This window comes from Chrysochloris asiatica, unplaced genomic scaffold (assembly GCF_000296735.1).
Source record: "Chrysochloris asiatica unplaced genomic scaffold, ChrAsi1.0 scaffold00106, whole genome shotgun sequence".
NCBI lineage: Eukaryota > Metazoa > Chordata > Mammalia > Afrosoricida > Chrysochloridae > Chrysochloris > Chrysochloris asiatica.
This window is the reverse complement of record NW_006408624.1, coordinates 2,480,102-2,505,547: the sequence shown is the minus strand read 5'-3', so window position 1 is coordinate 2,505,547 and position 25,446 is coordinate 2,480,102. Positions and strand designations below refer to the sequence as shown.

The window sequence follows — 25,446 nt, the reverse complement described above, 5'->3', positions numbered from 1 at the left end:
TCCTCTTCCTTTTTTTTCTTAATATGTGCTGTTTTTCCCAGCCCTAGTGCTGATCAAGTTAGGAGTTTTGCAGGTGTAAAGTCCTCCCCCTCCCCTTCCCCTCTCTCTCCAGGGGGTTGTATGTGAGAAGGTGTTGCTTTCTCACTCAGAGAGCATCTATGTGCTACCCTGTTGGATGCCTGCTGTGAGCACAGAGAACCCCTGTGTTGGTTGGATGGCTGGAATTGTGCAACCCCTAATGCTGACTTTTCACTTAAGGCATTTTTCCTGTCCACAATGTGGGTGAAACAAGATAAGTAATGGTTCTAGAATTATAGTATTTTGAAACTTGTGTCTTAAAAATGGTTTTCTAAATAAGGTTAGGTTTAAGCCTGGAGCAGCAGAATACTATGTCTGTTTACTAAGAACAATTGTTACTTTGAAAATTTATACCATTAGAAATGCAGGTTTACACACACACTCCACCTTTTTAAATTGCTTTAAACCAGTGTCCTCTCACTCACAGGTATACACACATACATCCTGGCATCCCAGGTACCGCTTTTTACCTTCTCTGGCTCAGGATCATACAGAGGTGTGAATTCAGAGCTGATTTCCAAGAAAATCCCACAAGATTTTCTTTCCTGTCTCCCAAAAAGCAATAATCTAAAGTGTAGGGTAGTGAGGAAAGACATAGGGTTGACAATATTCTTTTTTTTTTTGACAGTATTCTGTTCATGACCTAAGAGATGGTTAACATGCGTGTTCACTTAAGTGCTTAAGCTGTTCATGTGTATTTTTTGTACTTTTTGTGTGTTATTGCACCAAAGTTTAAGGAAATTAAAATGAAGGACAAGGTGGTGGAAAAGCACAACGTAATTTTTTTTGTAAGTTAAGGAAAAACAACGGAAAAAATACTGAAGTTGTCAAGCATTTTATTTTACTAGCATTCATAATACCCACAGAAACAGCAGTCAGAGAATAAAATGAACATATTGCATTGCATTGGGCAGATCTGCTGCAAAAGATATCTTAAAAGTGTTAAGGAGCAGAGGTGTTTCTTGGAAGACTAAGGAGTGCTTGATCTAAGCTCTGATCTTTTCAGTTGCTTCATATGCATACAAAAGCTGGACAATGAATAAGGAAGACCACAGGAGAATTGTAGTGTTGGCGAAGAATACTGAATATATATTTATATGGACTTGCCAGAAGAGCAAATAAATCTGTGTTGGGAGGATTACAGAGAATGCCCATTAGAAGTGAGAATTACAAGACTTCATGTCACCTACTTTCAACATTTCAGCAGAGACCAACCAGTCCATGAAAAAAGACATCATGATAGGTAAAGTAGAGAGTGAAAAAGTGGAAGAACCTCCACAAGGTGACTTGACACAGTGACTGCAACAGTGGGCTCAAACAACAATGATTGTGAGGATGGTGCAGGACCAGGCAGCATATCATTCTGATGTGAGTAGACAGAGTTACTGTGAGTCAGAAACAACTCAGTGGTACCTAACAACAGTAACAACAAGGAAAAATAAAAGTTCAGATTTACTATCACTTTTGAGTGTAGACACCAGCACAAATAGGATTAATTTAAATGGAAATTAAAGGGAGAGGATGTAATAATCTCTGAATCTTTTTAGACAGAAATGACCCACCAGAATGTCACACTTTTCTTTTTAATGCTTCCCAATATGTATGATTTCTTATTCTAAGAAGTTGCATAGCTGCTAATAGTCATTTATTCAGCAGATCTGTATTTTCCTTGGTGCTGAGAATACAGAGGTACAAAACTCAGCATGTACCTTCTGGGGAAATAGATATATAAGCAGTCAGTTAGAATGCACAATGACAGGTATTACAATAGCCATATACACATGGTGCCTTGAAAACACAGACCTAACCTGAGTCTTGAAAGACTAGCTGTTAGTAAAGCAACAGTGAAATAAAAGGGTATCTATGTAAAGGGAAAGACCAAGGAGGTGTGAGTACGAGAAAATGTTAGGTTAGGCACAGTGGTTTCCTAACCATGTTTTAGGTGGGAACAGTAGTTCTCTGAGCCCCCTGCTCCTAATTACCTTTAAATATACTTTTTAAAAAATATATATATATATATATATATATATATATATATATATATATATATATATATATCTTACAATCAAAAGTAGTTTAATATGGGGGAATGGTAAAATGGTTGAAACTAGAATTGTAGTATAGGTTACAAAGACTTTGATTAAAAAAAGTTTTATCCTAAAAGCAATAGGGTGCTTTGGATTTTAACTTGGTGTCCAAGAGGAGGTTAATACAATCAGATCTGATTTTGTTAGCTCTTTGGCTACTCTTTATATGAGAGTTTGGGGAAAGTCTGAAGGAAGCAAGGAGAGAGTGAAGCTATAGGAGTAACTTGTGTTAGAGCTGAGATGTTAACGGGGAACTCTTTGTTCTAATAGAAGGGCTCCTGGATAGTTTTTCCCCAGAATTTCATAATATTCTATATCTAGTTACTGTATGAAGTTCTGGTGTGGTGCTGTGGGATAATACACTGAACCACAAGGTCAGTTTGAACTGCAAGATCAATGGATCAAATTCGTTAGCTGGAGTCAGAACTGACTTTATGGCACTTAACAATAACACAAATTGCTATATTGTTATTGTTCAGTGCCATTGAGTTGGTTCTGCCTCATAGTGACCCTGTATAGGGTTTCTAAAGAGCAGCTAGTGGGTTTGAATGGCCAATCTTGAGGTTAGCAGTCAAATGCTTATCCTACAGTGCCACACCAGCACTCTGTCTAGTCGCTATGTTGTTGTTGTTGTTAATTACCATCGAGTTGGTTCCGACCCATAGCGACCCTGAATAGGGTTTCCGAGCCTGTAAATCTTTACGGGAGCAGAAAGCCACATCTTTCTCACATGGAGCAGCTGGTAGTTTCGAACTGCTGACCTTGCGGTTCGCAGCCCGATTCATAACCACTACGCTATAGTCGCTATAGACATCTGAAAATACATATAAGGGGGCTTCCAAAAGTTTGTGGAAAAATTGAGTTGAAAGATAATGGAATTTTTGCAAGAACTCTTTGAAGCTCCCTCATACAGTCATATACAAGAGGGTTCAAAAGTTTGTGGAAAAATGAAGCTAAAAAATAATTCCATTTTCCACTAACTTTTTGATGCCACCTTATAGAGTCCTATATAATCTTTCCAACAGACAAATTCAGGGAGATGATAAATGTTCAACATCATTGTTGATGTTCAACATATTTATTTGTGGATATACATAACATGTACAACTTAATAGATGCCTGGTGGTGTATAAAACATGACTTCTCCAGTTGAATTTTTTGAGAACTAACATAAAAGTATACGTGTAGTCTTCAGTTTTCCCTGAAAAATGCCAGCTCATGAAAAAACAAAAGCAAAACTCAAGTGGTCTTTTTGCAAACATGTTGGTGTTGGTTTTGCCATTGCACAATCAGCAATTTTATTTTGATGTTATTTGGGGAAAAGCAGTATTTTTGATTAGCAAGTAAAATTAATGTAGAAAACAAATACTGTGTTAACTAGTTGGTATAATAAGGCATCTGTGCCATGTTGTGTTTCACCTCATTAAATTTCGTAACTTCTCATTATGATAAGGTTACAACTTTAATGGGAGAACCAAACAAATCAGGGTTGGAGATGGCTTTAGAGAAGTTAAATTTAGAGAAATTTTGGAATTATTGAGGAAGAACTTTAAAATCCAGTTTTTATAAAAGAAATTTTAAATGCATAATTAAATTTCTGGTTATAAAATTCAGATTCAGGTGACGTTGTTGTTAAGTGCCGTTGAGTCGATTCCTACCCATAGCGACCCTGTATAGGGTTTCCAAGGGACAGCTGGTGAGCTTGAACCATAGACCTTGCAGTTCAAACGACTTTGCAGTCTGATGCATTAGCCCATAGCGCCACACCATTGTACACTGGGCCAAGCCTTCTCTCAGGCACTTTTACACAACTGAGTCCTTTCATTCCTCACCACTTTGTGGGCAAGTGGTTTATTACCCCTTCATAACAGACTAGGTACTTGAGGGTCTAAGGCTAAGGGGAATATCCCAAGTTACACAACTGTGAAGTGATGAAGCCAGGTTTGAACAAAAATACATCCCTATCTTATATCATTGTTGGTAAGTGCTGTTGAATCGGTTCCAACTCACACTGACCCTGTGTAGGATTTCCAAGGAGCCACTGGTAGGTTTGAACCACTGACCTTGTGGTTGTCAGTCCAGTGGTTACCTTACAGCACCACACTGGGGCTCCTATCTTATATGACTTATGGGATTTAAAAGTTATAGTTTATTCAAATAATAATATAATTTAAAAGGTGTATTGCATTTAAAGTTTAAAATGTAAAATGTAAAATGTGTTTGCTGTAAATGCAGCAACATTCCTGAGCTGAAGTTTAAGAACTCAACCATTTTGCTAGTGTATTCAGCAAAAAATTTGAACATAAGCTGATCATTACTTAAGGAAAGCAAAAATAGTTGTTAAATTTTGGCATGTAATCTGCCAGCATCAAACTTTCGGAAAATGACCAGTGAAAGGGAACTGGAAAAAGAAAACTTGGGTAGTTTCATTTTTAGAGCAAAGTTTCTTTTATTTTATCTTGGGCTTCAGAAAAATCAAAGATTTTCATAGCTTGAGACATGCTTGCCTCTTTGTCTCATTTTAGTATGAGAATTTCATAATTCTAAATTCTAGTTTTTTCAATGCATAAAAACAAAGACAAATGTCTCTGAAACAAGACTAAATATAGTTGTTTGATTCCAATTCTTTTAAACTCATACTTTTATTCAACCATAGGACTAAAAGGAAATGGTTTTCAACTTCTAACACTTAACTTTCTTTTTGAGTGGGCAACAGTACATAATGGGATGAGGTCCAGCTTGAGAGAAAAGGTTCAATTTTTCTTACCTCCACAGAACTGCCTTCGTATATTTAGAATTTCACAGTCTCTCTGGTTCATATCTTTTCTTTCATGTCATCGCCCCTGCTTTCTCTCCTTTCCCATTCCCATTTATACTAAATACTTACTCTTCCCCATATCTGCTGTGTCTTCTCTCTTACATTCCTGCCTTTGCCTACTTCACCACTTTGCCAGTCATTTTTTCCTGAATGTGCTTTCACATCTTTACATTGTTGTTGAGTGTTGTCGAGTCGGTTCTGACCCATAGCGACCCTGTATAGGGTTTCCAAGGAGTGGCTAGTGATTTGAACAGCTGGCCTTGCAATTCAAACCAACTTTGCAGTCCAATGCATTAACCACAGCACCACACCATGACTCCACATCTTTACATGTTGTTATTGTGAGGTGCCATTGAGTCTGTACCGACTCATAGCAACGTTATGCACAGCAGAACGAAACACTGCCCAATTGTTGGCTAACCTCACAATTGTTGCCACGCCTGAGCCCCACTGATGCTGCCACTTTACCAATCCATCTCTCTGGGGGTCTTCCTCTTTTTCTCTGTCCCTCCACCTTACCATATATGATATCCTTCTCCAGCAGCTGGTCCCTCCTGACAATATGTCCGAAGTGTGAGAGATGAAGTTTGGCTATCTAGGCCTCCAAGGAGCACTCTGGCTGCACTTCTTCCAACACAGATCTGTTGGTTCTTTTGGCAGTCGATGGCACTTTCAGTATTCTCCTGCAACACCATAACTCAAAAGCATCAGTTCTTCTGTGGTTTTCCTTATTAACTGTCCCGCTTCCGCACGCATATGAGGTTATTGAAAATACCTTATTATATGCATGTGAAATATCTTTACATTGTTGTTGCTGTGAAGTGCTGTAGCTAATGTTTAATAGCTATAATATAACAGATAAGATTTTAAGTTTCAGGGACATTTTCTCTGGACTTTTTTTTATCTCAGTTCCCCACACATATTTCACCTCCTTTGTTTTATAGCAACCGAGGTATACATCTGCTATAATGGCCTATTACAATTGTTCCCTTAACTATGTTAACTAAGTTAACATGTAAGCATGAAATTTGATGAATTTGTGTACATAAAATAGTCTAAAGGGCTGGCTCTTTTTAGCCTCAAGGCTTTGGCTATACATGATTTTCTTCTTCAATGTTCATTGGGTTCAAATTGAGCTTTTTTTTTATTTGTACTACCACCTTACTGAGAGGCTTCTTTCTCCCTCACCTCTTCTATTCTTCTAGTTATTAAGTCTCTGTCGGTTCTACCTTTGTAATGTGGCTCATATTCCATATCATCCCATCCATCCCCACTGTTTCTTCTTTGTTTGTTCCTCATCATCTCCATCTGGACTGTGGTGATCTCTTCTATTTTTCCTGCTTTCTATCCTAATCTCAGTTTATCTTCCTTCTAATTGTCAGTGACCATCCTAAAAGGGAAGTTTGTTTGTATTACTTTCCTACCTAAAAATTTTCTTTTTAATGGTGGAGCGGACTAGGGGAGAATGAGTTTGCTGGAATATCAATCCTGAGACATCAGAGTTCCTTGGCACCAATAAATCAATGTCTTGAGACACAGTAAAAGGCTTGGATTAGCAGGGGGATGGGAGTAGTAGATCTTCACTGCCTTTACATACCAAAGCTTTCCATGGTTTATGTACCAAAGTTCATACTCTTTAGAACCTATAACAGTTTAGCCCTATAACAGTATCCTTTTATCTTCCTATCCTCCTAGTTCCTCTCTGCTTCCTATTGAAATGCACTCAGTTCTCCAAGTACACATGTCTTTTGCTCACCAACACCCAAACATTCCATGTCTCACCATCTTTCTTTACCTTCACCTGTGATGTTTCCTTTCTCTAGAATCCTTTCTACCCTTGTCTACCTTGTTAATTTCTTCTAGATCAAGGCATCACCTTCATCGCCTGGCACAATATTCCTTGCATAGTACAAGGAAGCTTCAAAAAGTATGGGGGAAAATGGAATTGAAGACAATGGAATTCCTCCACATACTTTTTGAAACCCCCTCATAAATGCTAAGTATTTGTTGTTTTTATAATGTATTCACATTCCAAGTGTAGAAATGAAGTTGGATTTTATAGTTATCCTAGAATTTGTTTGAAGTCTTTATATGCTTTTGTCCATAGGGGGGGTTAGTGTTATCAGACAATGAGATTGATTCTACACATGGGTTTCCTTAAAAAGGAGTGTTTCCAAAAGGATTAAAATCAGGGTACAAATGATTCTATATCACTTCTTGTTAGGTGCTGTCCAGTTGGTTCTGACATAGTGACCCTGTGTACAGCAGACCTAAACACTGTCCAGTCCTGTGCCATCCTTACAATTGTTGCTAACATTTGAGCCCATTGTTGCTGCCTCTGTGTCATTCCATCTTGTTGGGGGGAGGGGTCCCTTCTTTTTTTAACTTCACCAAAGCATGATGTGTTTCTCCTTACATGTCCCTCCTGATAACATGTCCAAAGTATAAGAAGTGAAGAAATGAAGTCGTGCCACCCTGTCTTCTAAGGAACATTCTGGCTGTATTTCTTCCAACACAGATTTGTTTGTTTTTCTGGCAGCACACAGTACTTTTATTATTCTTCTCTAATACTGTAATTCAGATGCATCATTTCTTCTATGGTCTTTCTTATTCATAATCCAACTTTCACATACATATGAAGCAATTGAAAATACCATGGTTTTAGTCCTCAAACTGATGTCTTTGCTCGTGAACACTTAAAGACTTCTTTTGCTACAGATTTGTCTAGTGTAATGTGTCCTTTGATTTCTTGATTGCTGCTTCCATGCATATTACGTAAGCATTAAGAACAGGTAGTTCTGCCCCAATGCCATCCATGAAACTGATGTTTAAGAGCTAGAAATGGTACTGAAGTCATGAGGGCAGTTGGAAGTTGTTTTAGGGGCTTGGAGTAGTTGCAATTCCAATGTAGGTACAAAGTCCTTTAATTAAAATGGCAAAATTGAAATAGAAAATTTACAATTATATCACCAAACCCAACCAAAGCAGATAGCTGGTGAATTCTGTTGGTATACTGGAATCGTACTTCTGATTCAGAGTTCAGTACACCAATGTAAGAAAATAACAATTGATCCACTTTTTTTTTTTTTTACTTTATTTGTAATTTATCCATTTTGTTTATTAATGAAGTTGAAAATTTGGGCAGTAGTAAATTAGTGAGGAAAAAAAAAAAAAATCCTGGTGTGGTGCTTACAGGATAAGCAGTGAACTGCTAACCGTAAAGTCCAGCCACTCCTTGGAAATCCTATACAGGGTCACTGTGAATCAAAACTGACTTGATGGCACTTACGACAAACAAAATAATTCAGTTGTATACCTTTATAACCCAGATATTTATTGAGTACTTATAAGCACTAGAGTGTGAACCACAGGTCAGTTGTAGCTCAAGCTCACGAGCCACTGTGCAGGGGAAAGATGAGGGTTTTCTGCTCCTGCAAAGATTTAAAGCCTTGGAAACCCTATACAGGGTCACTGTGAGTCAAAACCGACTCAATGGTATACAACAACAACATGTCTTACACTATTTTAGACCCTAAAGAGAGTCATAATTGCCATTTTAAGATGTAAAATACTACAGTTCACGTTAGACATGATGCATGAAATAAAGAACAATAGACTCTGATGTGCAAAATAGTACCTTCTAAAGTATTTGAGTGATTTTACATATTAAATCATATTTTCACGCTAATTTCCATTTTATGGAGGCAGCATAGTTTCCTGGAAAAGCACACAGACTCAGTATTGAGAACCTGAATTCTGATCCTGACTGACAGTAATTAGCTGTATGGTTTAGGGCAAGTCACTGTCACCTCTTTGAACCTGAATCCCACATTTGTAAAAGAGATGTGGGTGAACTCACCCAGCTCTCAGGTGCCTTCTAACTCTATAAACACTCTTAGTGCCAGAGATAGGATTTTAAGCAGCTTTGAAAATCAACTGGACTAAAATAAATATCAGGCGCCGATTGGTTAAAACACTGTCATCACTAGGCAAACTCCTTTGTCCCCTTAGTGGCACTGCATCTCCTTCCAAATTACTGACCCACCGGGAATGCAAGTCGGCTTCACACAATGCTTAGCATTCCAAGGTTCAGCACATCGCAAAAGAAACCGCATCTTTTCCAAGGCACCTCGCTCATAGCGACATCGTCCTATTCAATTAGAGGTGGCGAAGGCTGGCCTGGCTCCAAAGGAAGACTGTCAATTCCTCTCTTTCTGTGTCCACGCTCGGCAGGATGCTTCCTCACGCCCACCTCTCTCCCCCTTGCTGTGAGTTTGGCTTCCGCCAGATGTCACACCGCTGCTTGTCACCGCCCAGACTCTCTCTTATCGCTGATTTTGTTGTTTCAGTGTATTTATCACAACTGTTTTCTTTAGCTGTAAAATTTATGGAATTTCACACTCTTCTTATTCACTACAGTGTTTCTTTTTTCATAAGAGAAGTAATATACAAGCAGTTGAATGTGCACAAGAGTTGGAAAGAAGAAAACATTCTTTCTAATTTAAGGAAAGTTTACATGTGTGCCATGAACATTCTATATCCCAAAATGTACAAGTGTTCAAATAGAGCTGAACTCAGTTTTAAGAGCTTAGAAAGAAGGGTAAAGGTAGTGAAGAAGCTCATTTCAATCCCAAGGAGAAGTACATAGCAACTATCCTTACTGGCTAATTCCCCAGGTATAAATTTTTCTCTCTTTTAACAACCAAATAAGATGAATAATTTATTGGCTCCCTATGCTTGGTCGTCTCTGTTTTCTTATTTTGCCTAGTCAGATCTTTTAATAATGCAGCCAAATCCTAAAAATGATAATGGTCATGGTAGTAGTGACAATAGTTAATGTGTACTATTACTATGTAACAAGCTTTTTCAGGAGCCTAATACATGTAATAAATACACTTTTTACATGTATTAACTTACTTAAACCATAACTACAACCCTATATAGATGGATACTGTTACTCTACTTTAAAGAAAAAGTTCATAACACATGCTGGCTAAGTGAGGAAAACACACCACATTTATATGGTGTTTTTTCCCCCCTCTAGTTATGAGTCAAATTTTTGGAATGGTACCTTATTCCAGAAACTAAAGTTTAGTTTGAGTTTCAGGATGGGTTCATTTAAATTTTTTTTGTGTGTGTCTATCAATTACATACAACTTTTAAAACTAAATATGTTGGTATTTGTGTTGGAAATCTTTGACGGGGATGCTTAAGGCCAGTGGGCAGAGTCTCAATGTTTGGGTTCATTACTGGTCATTAGGATGTTTCCGTTAGTTCAAAACTATGTATAATATTTCATCTTAGCTTTTGCTGTGGCAGATGCCTAGACATACATATAAGATACAGTTCTTCCCTCAGGGACCATATAATTTTGTTTTATTGCCTAGACTTGCTAGCCAAACAGTTAGAATAATGAACACAACTACATGCACAGATCAAGGATAGAGGGATTCCTGGCAATTTGTGTTCCCACTTCTCCAGAATAATTTGGCAAATTCTCACATGTAATATTGATCATGAGCAAGAAGAGAACTGATGAAAAAGCAGCTAGAGAGTAAGACTTAGCATTCAGGTAGGCAGATCTACAAGGGAGGAAATAGTGTGAATGTAAATGTTTATTTGTTCTCCAATTCTGCATGTAGGTCTTTACTTAGGGTTTATTTTATTTTATTTTTAGGGTTCCAGTACATCTCACTATGTACAGCATAAAATAGTCTGCCTATGTCAGTCTCAAGAGGGACTTGAGTGGGTTGATCATGAATCAGATAGGTTCTAAGTGTCTAATAAGATTGCTTGTGACAGTGAACATCATCACCTTTGGGCCCTGGAAAGGAGTCTGGGAGGGAGAGAGGAGAAAACTGTTATTTATTGCATCTCTACCATGTGTCAGACAGTATGCTATGTGATTCTTATAAACATTCCTCTGTAGCCCTTTGTAAAGATACGTATGAGTTTATCTGCTATCTTTAGTGCCAGGAGTCGTTGGGCTTCTTATTGTGAACTTCATAGAGGATTGTGTTTTCCTAGGCACATACGAGGTCACTTCAAAAAGTTTATGGAAAAAAACACGTTCTTTTAATTCCATTTTTCCATGAACTTTTTGAAGCCCCAGTGTATTTACCGTGTATTGAGCCTTTACTATGTTTTAGGTACTGTGCTTATCATTTATAGGCGTTATCTCGTTGAATTTTCACTACAACCTTTTGTAGTGAATATTATCTATATTTTACTTTTTTTCTAAAGTCATGCATCTGTCATCAAACCCAGAGTTCAAACCCAGGCCTCTTCATCTCCCTTCAAATGACCGATCTGTACCCTAAGCATCTGGTTACTAAGCAACCCATGTCTAAAGAGGGGTAGAAAGAGAAGGTCCCAGGAGCCTAGCAAAAAGCAACAATGTATGTATTCATAGGGCAGCTTGGAAGAAAGACATGGCAGTCTGCTTCCTTAAAGTTTATAGTCTAGGAAATTGTATGGGGCAGTTGTACTGTCCTATAGGTTTGTGTTGTGTCCGAATCTACTCGATAGCATTTTATTTTAAGGTTTTCATAAGGGGATGTTGATAGCAATATAAATTTGAACCAGTTCCTCCATGGTAGGACACAGTAGTTTCTGACATTTGTTTAGTGATCAGTGTCCTCTATTTGTGTGTGTGATAGTTAGGTACTAGTCATATATATATATATATATATATATATATGTGTGTGTGTGTGTGTGTGTGTGTGTGTGTAATGTTTTCTGGCATGATTGTTACTCATTTATTCATTCAACAAGTATTTATTGAGCATATAATGTATGTTGTTAGTGCCATCCAGATGGTTCAGACTTTATAGCGACCCTGTATAGGGTTTCCAATGAGCAGGTGGTGAGCTTGAACCACCCACCTTGTAATTCAAACCGACCATGCAGTCCAGTGCAATAATCTGCAATGTCACACCAGAGCTTGTACATAATTGAATAAGACAAACATTATCCTGCCTTCATGAAGCTTATAATTGGCATAAGCATTTGAATAGATGAGGTTGTGTTTTATATATAGTAGATGTTTTACAGTTTTTGTTCTGTTGTGCATAAGGTGGCTATGAGATGGAACTGACTCAGTAGCATCTAACAACAACAAAAGTATTTTTCCAAACAAACTAAAAACACTCACACCTTGTGTACACACATGTATGTACTATGTTTAATAGTATCTAACTTGGTGGCTGAGAATTTATCGTTTTCCAGGAAAGCACCAATGAATCTATAATATGAGGGAACAGAAAATAGAAAAGCCAAGAAACCCATAATGGTGACCTTATCATTTTGAATGTCACAGTTCTTACAGGAGCAAGCGAATGACAGTACGTAAAACTTTGAAATTTTAAAAACTAGTGTGAACCAGAGAGCTTTGATGGAGCATTGTCAGAAGAATTTCAGAAACTGCAAGTTGTTACACAGATGTATTGATTTAATTAGTCTAGATAACACCATTTATTTATGCTTAAGCATCTCACACATGGAAAAGTTGGTAATTCAAAGTCACACAATAATTTGTGAGTTATCTTCCATATCACGTGTTGTAGCTTTGAATACTAACTTTGGTGAGTGTGTGTGTCAGATGCTTAAGCATAAATAAATGATATTATATACACCGATTAAACAATACAGTTTGCTTCTGGTTTCTGTCAGCATTGTATTTCATGTAAAATCTTCTGATAATGACTTTTTTTAGTCCTATGAATGATTTTAAATACAGTTTAATCCTATGGAGTTAACATGAATTGGAATCACTCGACTCAACAACAATTAGTAACAACAAAGCACATAGTATGAGCAACATTCTCATTGGAGACAACACATACCTGCCTTTTGCTGGCCAAGACCTCTGTGAATATCTTGGTGGATCCTTATATACCTTAAAAAAACAAAAAACAAATCCAGGGCCATGGAATCGATTCTAACTCAGAGCGACCCTACATACAATTTCTAAAACTGCATCTTCACAGGAACAGACAGTCTTATCTTTTTTCCACAAAGCAGCTGGTGGGTTTGAACTGCCAACCTTGTGATTAGCAGTCCTGTGTCTAATCGGCAGTGCCACTTTGTCGTTGTTAAGTGTCGTCAAGTCAGTTTTGACTCATAATGATCCTGTATAGGACTTCCAAGACTTAAATCTTCAGGGGAGCAGAAAGTCTCATCTTTCTCCTGCAGAATGGCTGGCGAGCTTGAACTGTTAACTTTGTGGTTCGCAGTCCAAGAGCCACCACGCCACTAGGGATCCTTAATATTGTAACTGTCAAACTTGTTTTGGTTAACTGTATGATGAAGACAGTTAACCAGTAGAGGAGAGTAGACTAGTCACTGTTTTCACAAAATGATTCACTTGTTTTTGTTTTGTGACAGGTAAGGTACTATATTATTAAATCTATGAGGGGTGGAACTACTTTGAATCCCTTTACTAGTCTCTTTTTCTATTACTTTTTTTTTTTTTTGCTATTCTAATTTTAACTGTAAGAACACCAATATATTCTGTGTCTGTCTACTTTTGCAGTACTGTTTTCACACTTTTGTGGGAAATGCTATTAATTATATATATTTTTTTATATTTAGCTAACTAAATTTTATTTACTTATGTTTTAATTTAAAGTGCTATCAAAAGATTATGAGGATATATTATAGCTAATTCACTTGGAATTTAGGTCGCATGTTTTCTTCCAGAATTTGGGATGCGCCACCTCTAGTACTTTTTCTCTCTCTATTCCCTAGAAAATAGAAAGGAGAAGGATTATGTAACCAATTTTACAGCTAAGAAAAGACTTGCTCCTAGGGGTTAAATGTCTTGCCTAAGGTCAGACTTACTAAGAAAATGGTTACAGAACAGGGCAAGAATTCCAGAGTTTGGCAGAGTGTAGCACACTATCCATTGGGAAATATGATAGACAGGTAATTATTTTCTCAAAAGTTTTGACTATTACTGGTTAGTTCTTATTCCTTTGAGATTATCGACCAAGGCAGAAACTTGTTTGAAGGTTAGGTCCACTCTGTAATCTTTAGGAAATTTTAGTGTAATCTTCCTGCTTAGTGTAGGAAGATTTTTATGTTTTAACATGAGTTCCTTCAGTCTGCCAATTGCCCAGGTTAATCAGTTTTCAAATAATGTAAAATGGACCATTAGCTATTATTACTACAGTCTCATTTAATGTTCATTTAATCACATACATATATACATAAATTTAGGGATAGGCACATAACCATGTGCAAAGCCTGTTCACTACCCATCAAGGCAAATGGCAAGAGGAAAAACACATCCTGCCAGGAAAAAGGAAGCCATGTAAAATAAGGGTTCCTCTCCCCAACCCCACCCGACTTACGCCTAGGGGCATAGATTGAATTTAACATGTTAAATGGCCCAACTGATACAGAAAAAAATAATCATCCATTGAGAAGTGAAATGCAAGACAGACTTAGCTAAGGGTCTCTGTAGTGACTTGTTGATTTGATTTCTAACTTTAAAGGTAATTCAAACAAAGAATATACATCCAAGTTATAATTTACTTTTCATTTGTTTTGTTGAATCTTAGGAGAACCTTACTATATTAGAAAAATGTTAGCATTTCACCTAAGGCTTCAGTTTTCTAGAGCCACCATGTTTCTTTGTGTTTATATTGTTGTGGTGGTTAAGTGTTGTTGAGTCTGTTCTGACTCATGTCAAACCCTGTGTAGGGTTTCCGAGGAGCAGCTGGTGAGTTTGAACTGCTGACCTTGCAGTTCAAACTGACTTTGCAGTCCAGTGCATTAACCCACAGCACCATAGACTTCCTTTTTCAGTGCAATGATAACAATCCCCTGCATGCTTTATCATTCAGCAGTATTAGCTTCTGTTCCCTCTGGCTGGTGTGTTTTTTTTTTTTTGATGCGCACCAAAATACTCAGGAATATACACTCATTCAAGCAGTCAATGGGCACACCTTGCCCCCTCAGCTGCTCCACCTCTCCATGTCATCATCTCTGCCTCCATCTCTGGCATCGCAGATTCTCTGGGTAGGGTCCCACACTCTGTTCCCGCCCTTCTCCCAAGGTCCTCTGCTCCAGGACTGTAAAATCAACCACTCACTCCTTTTTGCTACAAAACTTTTACCTTTACAGTTGAAATAAGCGCAGTTATGATAACAGTTACTACTATTATGAGAATCTTGTCCCTATCTCCTTTCACTAGACCTGTCTAAACAGGATGAAAACCACTCAGTGGAGATTCTGACTTCCCCCACACACTCTGAGTCTAAACTCCCTCTTGAAAACTTGTAAGCCAGTAACTTTGTGCCTTTACATCCCCCACATTTTAGGTAGCTAATGTCTTAAGTTGCCCATCCCTATCACCCTTGTGTACAGAGGGGCTGGGAATGATCCTTGCTGTAAAGTTTCTTTCCCTTTTGGTTGGTATTTTAAGCTACTACATACATAAGTATAGGTCAAGTTCATCAGATTGTAGCAATTTATACTTTTTAAAATTTTCTCTCGTTTCCTTCCTCTAGTTGGGTTCTGAACATCCAGCCATTGAAGCTAGGTCCAATGGGCACTATCTGCAAGTTTGGGCGCCCTTGTTCATATCCCCTCACTTCCTATCAGCTGGATGCTTCACTCTCAGTTCTAGCCCTCCGTGGCCATGTCCTTGTCCTTGTCCGTGGGCTCAGGAGTCCCCCAGGTCTCATCGTACTCCAGGTCAATGGAGGTCTATATAACTTGGTTAGACTCAGCCCACAACTTCATTGCTGCTTTTCCCCCACATCCTCTTACCAGTAGACCAGTGTGGTTGCCAGCAAGCTTACATGCCTGCTCGTGTATTCCCTTTGAGTTTCAGTCTTGGGAGGGGGTTTGTCCTGAAGGGACTTGATTGCTTGGCTTAATGGCTCCCCAGAAAACAACTTGCTTGTTCTTGTAGTAGCCAATCTGATTAACATTTTTGGTTTTGGTTTTCCCTGCTGGTTTTTCTTTCAAGAAGTATCTTCAGTTCCTCCAGCGGCTCCAGGCTGGTCTGCTTGTCTTTTCAAGTGGGAATTTCCCATCTCAAAAGGTTCTGGATGGGGATCAGGATTCCATCTAAGGTCTTATACCCTACAAAGACTGCAGGAAGTCTCTTTCAGTGGGCAAGTTCTAGCACCCCTTTTAGGTATTCCAATCAGTTATAGGCTGAAGGCCATCATACAAGTTTTCTGTAATCATGTTTCCCGATAATCATTACTATCCCACTCAAGTGTCTATTTTACAATAGTGGGCAAGGGAAACAAATATTCATAAGCGAGTCAAGCATCTTAACATTATTTTCCCTCTTTTACCCATTCAGACTATGCCTCAGTCCCTGTATCACAGAGCCCTTTTGTTCCAAGGTTGAGCATTCATCACTGTTAATCTCTGCCCCATTTAGCCCTTGCACACCTGCCTAAGTGTTCTCCTATCTACCTTGTTCCCTCCCCCTTCTTGTGTATTGCCCACTCCAACACCCAAACTCTGATGTGACTGTCACCTACCCTCTGCACTACCACCCTCTCCCTAGACTTCCATTTTTGTTATTAAGTATTGTCGAGTAGGTTCTGACTCATAGCAACCCTGTATCTGGTTTCCAAGGAGTGGCTGTTAAGCAGTCCAGTGCTTATCCTGCAGCTCCACATTGGGACTCCATGGACTTCCGTTGTTAAGTGCTGCTGTTGAGTCAGTTCTGCCTTATAATGACCCTATGCATAACAGCCATCTCCTTGGGGGTCTCTTTTTTGCGGTCCATCTACTTTACCAAGCTGATGTTCTTCTCCAGGAATTGGCCCCTCCTGACAATATGTTCGAAATATGAAAGACAAAGTCTCACCATTCTTGACTCTTAAGTATTCTGGCTGTACTTCTTCCAACAAAGACTTGTTTGTTCTTCTGTCAGTTCATGGTATTTTTAATATTCTCCAACACCACAATTCAAATGCATTGATTCTTCTACAGTCTTCCTTATTTATTATCCAGCTTTCATATACATATGAGGCCATTGAAAATACCATGGCTTGGGTCAGGCACAACCTTGTTCCTCAAACTGACATCTTTGCTTCTGTTCAATAGACTTTAATTAGTACTGTCTTTATTAAATGTCTACTGATTTGATGTTAATGTTTGACATCTAATAGTCTTCCCATTCTAAGAGAGATTTCTTTCATCTCAAACAAGGTGACAAACAAACTCATTGCCATCTGGTCCATTCTGACTTACAGCAACCCTGTACAGGGTTTCCAAGCCTGTAAATCTTTATGGGAGCAGAAAGCTTCGTCTTTCTCTCATGGAGCCACTGGTGGATTTGAACTGCCAACCTTGCAGTTAGCAGTTGGTGTAGGACATACAGTTTACCACCTGAGATCTTGGTTCAGATGCCCAGACTCAGCCTATTCATTTTGGATGATATGGCTAGATCTACAGCTTTCTTTATTCTATAGAATTGTATTTGTTGGTCTCAATAATTAGGTGAGACACAGTGCACTCATGCTTTGTCTGAAGTGCTTTTATAATGGTTCCTCAACTTTCAGAAGATAGCAGTTTTCTGAATACTCTTTTTAAAGTGTTCCAAATGTCCTTCTTTTCAAAGAAAATTATCTGACCTCCCTCTCCCTCTTACCACACTATATAAGAGTTCTTTAAATTGTTACTTAATTTATTCCCCTGCTGCTAATATTTTCTTATTCATCAAGAGCTGGTATACTCCCATTTACTATGGACAGAGATAATCAGTGTTACTGGTTTGACTGTCACTTTGCAATTGTTTTTCTTTGCAGACTCCCTATCATGTCAACCTCCTTCTGGCTGGCTACGATGAGCATGAGGGTCCAGCGCTCTACTACATGGACTATTTGGCGGCCTTGGCAAAGGCTCCTTTTGCAGCCCATGGTTATGGTGCCTTCCTGACTCTCAGTATCCTGGATCGATACTATACACCAAGTAAGTACCAGCATTCTAAGTACGAAGTAGTAGCAGAGCCCCACCCTCAGCTGCTTCCCAGTTTGGGTAACCTGGAGTTGGCTGGCCAGGACTTGAGAAGAGGATACATCATAAGAGCATAGACAGGTGCCCTTTGGGAACTGTTCTCTTTTGTAGACACTGCCCAAAGGGCTCATACAAGGCCCTTTTTTCCTAGACACAAGGAGGTATTCCATATATCTGGAACTGGGTTTTCTTTTGTTTTAAAGTGAGACTGGAATAGCTGGTATACTGAGTAAAACTTTTTTTTTTTTAATGTTTTATTGTGAATTATGTCATAGTTTACATGGGAGAACATTAGCTTTACGTTCATCCAATCGTATATCGTTTCATTGCCATGGTTACAATCCCCTCCATGCATCATCAACCACCCAAAGGGTATACCCTACAAGTCTTCCCCCCGGTCACCAGCACACAGCTCCTCTCCCTTTCTGGGTCTAGAGTCCCCAGCCACTCCATCTCTCCACATCATCGTCTCTGTCTCCATTTCTGGTGTCACTGTTTCTCTGGGTAGGGTCCCACTCTTCTCCCTTGATGGTCCCAGGGACCTCCACTCCTGGATTGCAAAGTCAATCACTCCCCTCCTTTTGCTATAAAACGTCTACCTTTAGACGTTTTATAGCAAGGAGGGGAGTGATTAACTTTTTAGTATGGGAGCGGAGGTCCCCAGGACCATCAATGGAGAAGAACAGAGAGCGGGACCCTACCCAGAGAAGCAGAGATGCCTGAGATGGAGTCAGAGACGATGACATGGAGAGATGGAGCAGCTGGGGACTTAAGATCCAGAAAGGGAAGAGGGACTGTGTGCTGATGACCGGGACTGGGGGTGGGGGGGGCAGGCTTGCAGGGTATACCCTTTGGTTGGTTGATGATGCATGGAGGGAATTATAACCATGGCAATGAAACAATATACAATAGAATCAATGTAAAACTAATGTAAACTATCACATAATTCACAATAAACATTCAATAATAATAATAAAAAGTCTACCTTTACATTTCTAACCCTCACAGTCAGTCTTGATAACAATTATTCACTATTATACCACAAGAGACCTATCCCCATTTCCTTTCATCAACCCCACCCAGATAGATTAGATACTACTCAGTGGAGGTTCTGCCTTCCTCCATGTCCTCTCAATCTAGGCTCCCTCTTGAAAGCTTGTAAACCAGTCACTTCTTGCCTTTGTAGCCACCCGCCCCCCCCCCTTTTTTTTGGGTACCCAATGTCGAAATTGCCCATCCCTATCTACTCTGTGTATGGAGGGGGGTTGGAATGATCCTCGCTGTAAAGATTTCTTCCCTCTTTTGAGCTACTGCATCCATAGGTGTAGGTCAGGTTCATCAAATTATATCAGATTACTCTTTTTTCCCTCTTCTTTCTTCTTATAGTTGAGTTCTGATCATCCAGCCATTGAAGCCAGGTCAAGTGGGTATTATCTGCAAGTGTGGGTGTTGTTGTGCATATGCCCTCTCTTCTTATCAGCTGAATGCTTCACTGTCCACTCTAGTTCTCTGTGGCTATTTCACTGACTCTGGGCCCAAGAGTCCTCAGGTCTTGCCATACTGCTGACCAACCAGGTCTCCACATGGGGTCTCAGGAGTTCTACTGAACGTTGTAGGGCTTAACTTACAGCTTCATTGCTGTTTTTCCCTGACTTCCCCTTATGGGTGGTGAACGTGGTCACCAATCAGAGTGCATGTCTTCTTGTATATTTCCATTGAGTCTTAGTCGTGGAAGGGGTTTGCCCTGAGGGGATCCGACCACTTGCCTTTATGTCTCCTGGGTAGTAAAACATTTTTGTCAGGTTTTATAATTCTTCAGTTACAAGAGTTCAGTTTTTTCACTCATTGGAGAATATTGAAAGTGCCATGGGCTTCCAGAAGAACAAACAAATCTGTGTTGGAAGAAGTACAGTGAGAATGCTCCTTAGAAGCCAGGATGGTGAGACTTCGGTTCTCATACTTTGGAATATCAGGAGGAACCAGTCCCTGGAGAAGGACATTAGGCTTGGTAGTTAGATGGTCAGCAAAAAAGAGGAAAACCCTCAATGAGGTGGATTGGCACAATGGCAACAGCAATGGACTCAAGTGTAAAAACAATGGGAGGATGGCTCAGGACCTGGCATTGTTTCATTCTGTTGTACTTAGCTCTCTATGAGTTGGAGCGGCTTCCACAGCATGTAACAATGACAGATATTTGTTGACATCTTAGCTGTTGGGATTTAGCGAGTAAAATGGTTTGTGTGTTTGTTTTGAGTTTGTGAATATGAACTGATCCCAACATTGGCAACTGAGGGTTGCATTACTTAAACATCAATGCATTTTAAGGCTACAAACGTTGGCCCTGCCATTCTTTCTTATTTCCTATTGGTTCTGTAGTTTTCTGACAATTTGGCAAAGCTTCAGACCCAGGGATGCTTGTGTGCTGAATCCTCTCTTCTACCCCAAGTCACAGTTTCAGTATTAGCCACTGTGAACAACAAGATTTGGGATTGTTAGTTTTACAGGTTATAGATGTGGTACAGTGACCACTTCTCTCCTTACATCCTTTCTTCCTCGTCAGTATAGTGAAAATCTGGTGTGATCATTCCTTTTTAGTGCTGCCCTCTCACTCAACCTCAGTCACCGGAGCTCCAGGCCACATCCTGAAAATAACTAGCCTGGCCTCCTGCCCACTCTTTCTTGACTGGGCGTCTGTCAGTAATACAGCTGATTTTTCCACCAAAATAACCACCAACCCCCTGCTGGAGCTTATCTGTGCAATATGTCATCTCAGTTTGCTATGCTTGTGGACAGTTCCTTTGGCTCCTATTTTGAGAATCTCAGCCTCATCCTATGAATTCTCTTCCTATTGTTAAACTGAGACCCAGCTGGGGAAGTTAGGCTAAAACTCTGGCCTTGTCCTCCCTTTCCCTGATTTGCAGCTGGCTAGGGCAAATGGAACTGATTTAAGCCCTGTACTAAAGGGAGGCGGGTGGGCTAAAAGAGAAGCACTCGACTGGACTTCTCCAGAGGCGGACCCTGGCCATGGAGGCAGAATTCGTCATGCTTACCCTTCTTTGTAGCAAATCAATTTGCAATGGCCCGTGGCTACGAGAGCATTGTGTCTGGGGCACCCTTAACTGTATATGCAATAAGTTTGTTCCAAGTTAGAAGGATAACCTATTTTTTTTGCCTTTCCATTGGTGTGACATGCTGACCTGAAAAGGTTGGAAACTTAATGAAAAGTTGTGGTGGGGGGTTGGACTCACTGACAGTATTTTGAGTGCTTGGCCTCTGTGTTTTCTTTCAGCTATCTCACGTGAGAAAGCAGTGGAGCTTCTTAGGAAATGTCTGGAGGAGGTGAGTAGTTCCCCAGGGAGCTTAAAAGGAATATGTTGTCTCTGTTTGCCAACGTATTCTTCCTGATCTTTGTCAGATGTAATAAATATTCACTATCCAGGTGTGAGTCCTGGTGTGGCGCTACAGGTTAATGCACTGGACTGCAAGGTCACTTTGAACTGCAAGGTCATCAGCCACTCCTCGGAAACGCTGTACAGGGACACTGTGAGTCAGAACCGACTCAACAACACATAACCACAACAATAGTATCCAGGTGTGAGGAGTTTGGTGTGGTGTTGGAGTATAAGCAGTCAGTTTGAACCACAAGGTCAGAGGTTCAACCCCATCAACCACTCCTTGGAAACCCTATACAAAGTCACTGTGAATCAGAACAACAACTTCCAAGTGTGAGAAGTCCTGGTATGGTGTTGGAGGGTAAGCACTCGACTGCTAATCACAAAGTTGGCAGTTCAAACCCACCAGCCATTTCTCGAAAACTCTATACAGGGTTGCTATGAATTGGAACTGACTTGACAGCACTTAACCAATAACAACAACAACATCCAGGTGTGAAATTTGCTGCCACTGGTAGGGTTTGGTGGGTAATACACTTGTTTTTGCTCTCATGAGTCTCCTCATCAATGTCAGTTTTTCAATTTTATTACTTTTCTTTCTGTTTTATTCAGAGCGCTGGTCCTCAACTTCTAATATATGTACGATTATCTGGGGAGTTTGTTCTTAAAAAGCAGATTCCTGCCCCCACCTCAACCCCCTGCAGAGATTCTGATTAATTTATTCTGAGATAGTACCAAAGAATTTGTCCTTTACCTTGCAGCCCTAGGTGGTTTTACTGTAGGAGTTATATTTTAAGAACTTTAATAACTATCTGCTACCATAACAGCCCTTGTAATCTGGAGAGAGACCTCCCCTTCTCGAGAATTCAAGAGACCGTAGAAAGCAACTTAGGAGCTTTGGACAAAAGGGAAGAGTGACCTTTGGTTTAATAAGACCAGTAACAGTCTCGTTTCAGGACTACTCCTAAGAGTTTAAGACTGTGAGTTATCAGTAGAGGCTAAGAGACCAGGAAGTAGGTGTACATTCAACTTTTTTCTCATTTTGTTGTTATTGTGGCCTAAGGATGAGTTTGCATCCATGGTCTTGTGGAAGAATGAGGGCAGTGGGAGCATTTGAAATATATCTGTTAGCCTCACACAAACCTGTCGTTTTCAGTCCACAGTCCATCCCTTCCTTTTTATTTGTAGATCTCCTTCCCAAAGCAGAAGCTGAGAATAATCTCTCTCATGTGCTTTTTCCTAATCATTCAGCTGGGAGACCATATTGGTCTGTCAGCTCTAAGTGTTACAAGGGACTGGCAAGAAGAGGCCACATATATGTTGTGAGTGTTCTTAGACTTTATTTTCCGTGAATCCTCAAGTGGGTCATTTAATCCATTATTTCCTATTGCTGCTTTTTCTTGAACTTGAAGCTAGTTTCTACACATAGGAATGATGGCCAGAGAGGCCTCTGGAATTGGTCCTACTCATTCAGCTGCAGTGGAGATGGGAATCATCAAGGGAAGGAGGCCTTAAGCTTGGAGAGGTGACCGTTTCTGGAACGTGCTCCAAGGAAGCAGGAAGAAGGCCTTGTATCTTCTGGCTAGAGTCTTTAAGGAAGGGTTCCAAGTAGCAACAGAAGCAATGATTTCCTTCAGCTTTTAGCCCCTATAACCTCCAGCCAGTTTAGTGAGGAGGTCTGATTCCATGCTCCTGCTACAGCCTCTGCAGCAGAGACCTTATGAGAATGCAAAGATGTTACTTTAATAACAGATCAGCCTGAATTGAAGGGCACATAAATGGTTGTTCCAAAAGCATTTCTACTGAACTTCTCTCACCACCACGCCAGTTACACACACAAACCCATTTACACAAACATAGTCCTTATGATGTGGGTAGTTGACTGAAGCAAGCTGTTGGGGCTTAGGTGTGTACTGTTGTGGTCCAAAGTGTATTCCTTTTAAATGTCACCTTATTAAGCAGTACATCCGAAGGCCCCAACAGCTTGCTTCATTTAAGAGACATTTTAAGAGAGAAACCTGTATTTGCCAGACTGATTGGTAGCAGACTTGGGAAATAAGCATTGGATTATGACATTATTTTCATAGGATGATTGACCAGAGATGATAGGCTCCTAATTGCATCTCCCAGTTCATGTTCACTGACTTCTAGCTGTGACTTACATTTTTAGATTTTGTTCATTGCTCCAGTCCTGACTGCCCCCAATAGAAGTTCCTCCAAATCTGGGATTTAGAAGTAAACTACCACATCTGTTTCCTGTGGAGCAGCTGGTGGGTTCCAACCACCAACCTTTCAGTTAGCAGCTGAGTGCTTTAACCACTATGTCATGGCTCCTTGGTACTTAGTTGTTGTTAAGTACCATCGAGTTGGTTCCGACTCATAGTGACCTTCTCGTTGCTAAAGTGCCATCGAGTTGGTTCTGACTCATAGCGACCCTGTATAGGATTTCCAAGGGGCTGCTAGTGAGCTTGACCACCCTTGCAGTTCAAACCAACCTTGCAATCAAGCGCATTAACTGACAGCACCACACCAGGACTCTAGCAAACTTGTTAGTCTCAATAAATAATACTGATTTCCTTCCTGTCTCTCTGCAGCTCCAGAAACGCTTCATCCTGAATCTGCCAACCTTCAGCGTTCGAGTCATTGACAAAAATGGCATCCATGACCTGGAGAACATTTCCTTCTCTAAACAGGGATCCTAACATTGTGCCCTCCCTCCTACTGGCCAGGAACTTTTTTGATGGGCTTCTTTATTTTTTTTTTTTCTATTTTTTGACTTGCACTCTGATAGATGATTGATCTCAGAATAAAGCTTAATATGGATAAATTGAAGTCTCTGGTTTGGGTCTCAGTTTACCCATCACCTCACGCAGGAGATGGAGGGAGGATGATTTGCTTTGAACTATTTGCCATGATTATCTTTTCTCCTACCCCTTCTCTTTATGTCTTTTAGCAGCTGACAGCCTCCACATTCTTACTCCACTGCTCCGCTTCACCATCTATTATTTTCCTGTATCTTGCTTGCTAATGTTTTTAAATTTATATGACAGGAATATGTGTACTTACACCCATCCCTATGATCTAATTACCCATTTCCCTTCTCAGAAGTAACTACAGCTACTAGTTTTTTGCCTGCCCTTTGAGAAATATTCTGTTCTTGTGTAAAGCGTATAAATTGTGTATGAGTTTTATGTGTTTATGTATATAAATATACATACACAAACACACATTCTTTCTTTAAAATATTTTTAAATGTTCTGTATGTTGTTTAGTTTCATTTAATACTATATATACTCCTGGTGTGGCACTGTAGGATAAGCACTGGACTGTGAAACACAAGGTTGGTGGTTCAAACCCACCAGCTGTTCCTAGGAAACACTGTACAAGATTGCTATGATTCAGAACCAACTCGATGACACTCAACAACAACATACTGAATATTGTTTTATATCAATATATATTGTTGTTAAGTGCCATCCCATAGGTTCCAATTCATAGGGACCCCCCTGTATCATGTAACAAAACAAAAGCATTACCCAGTCCTATGCCATCCTCACAGTGCTTACTATTGTTTAAGCCTATTATTGCGGCCACTATGTCAGTTCATCTCATTGAGGGTCTTTGTCGCTCACCCTTTAACCCTACCAAGAATGAGGTCCTTCTCCAGAGACTGGTCCCTTCTGATAACATGTGCAAAACAAATGACACAGTATCATCATTCTCATTTCTAAGGAATTCTAGCTAGGCTTGCTTTCTTGTAAGATAAATTTGTAAATCTACCTTCTTCTTAGTGTTTTGTTGTCAGGTACCATCGAGTTGGAACCAACTCATAGCAACCCCATGCACAGCAGAACGAAACAATGTCCGATCCTGGGCCAACCTCACTACAGCAGCCACACTTGCCGCCATCAATGATGTCACCTGGCTGGCTGATCCATCTCGTTGGGGGTCTTCCTCTTTTTCTCTAACCCTCCACCTTACCCAGCATGACATCCTTCTCCAGCGACTGTTCTCTCCCGACAATGTGTCCAAAATATGAGAGACAAAGCCTAGCCATCTTGGCCTCCAAGGAGCACTCTGG

At 39.9% G+C, this 25,446-nt stretch overlaps 1 protein-coding gene across 2 annotated transcripts in view; it reads left to right on the top strand.

Moving 5' to 3' along the window:
* The window catches only part of PSMB2 (proteasome (prosome, macropain) subunit, beta type, 2), a 40,125-nt gene extending 15,931 nt beyond the window's left edge, over positions 1-24,194 (top strand). Inside the window, exons 4-6 of one of the 2 annotated variants that reach the window (XM_006867526.1) lie at positions 17,766-17,928; positions 21,263-21,312; positions 23,960-24,194. In XM_006867526.1, the coding sequence (XP_006867588.1) occupies positions 17,766-17,928; positions 21,263-21,312; positions 23,960-24,067 (321 nt within the window). In that variant the 3' untranslated portion in view covers positions 24,068-24,194. The remainder of the gene's footprint in view (positions 1-17,765; positions 17,929-21,262; positions 21,313-23,959) is intronic. The other variant, XM_006867527.1, reaches the window with a different exon arrangement.
* The last annotated feature ends 1,252 nt before the right edge of the window (positions 24,195-25,446 follow it).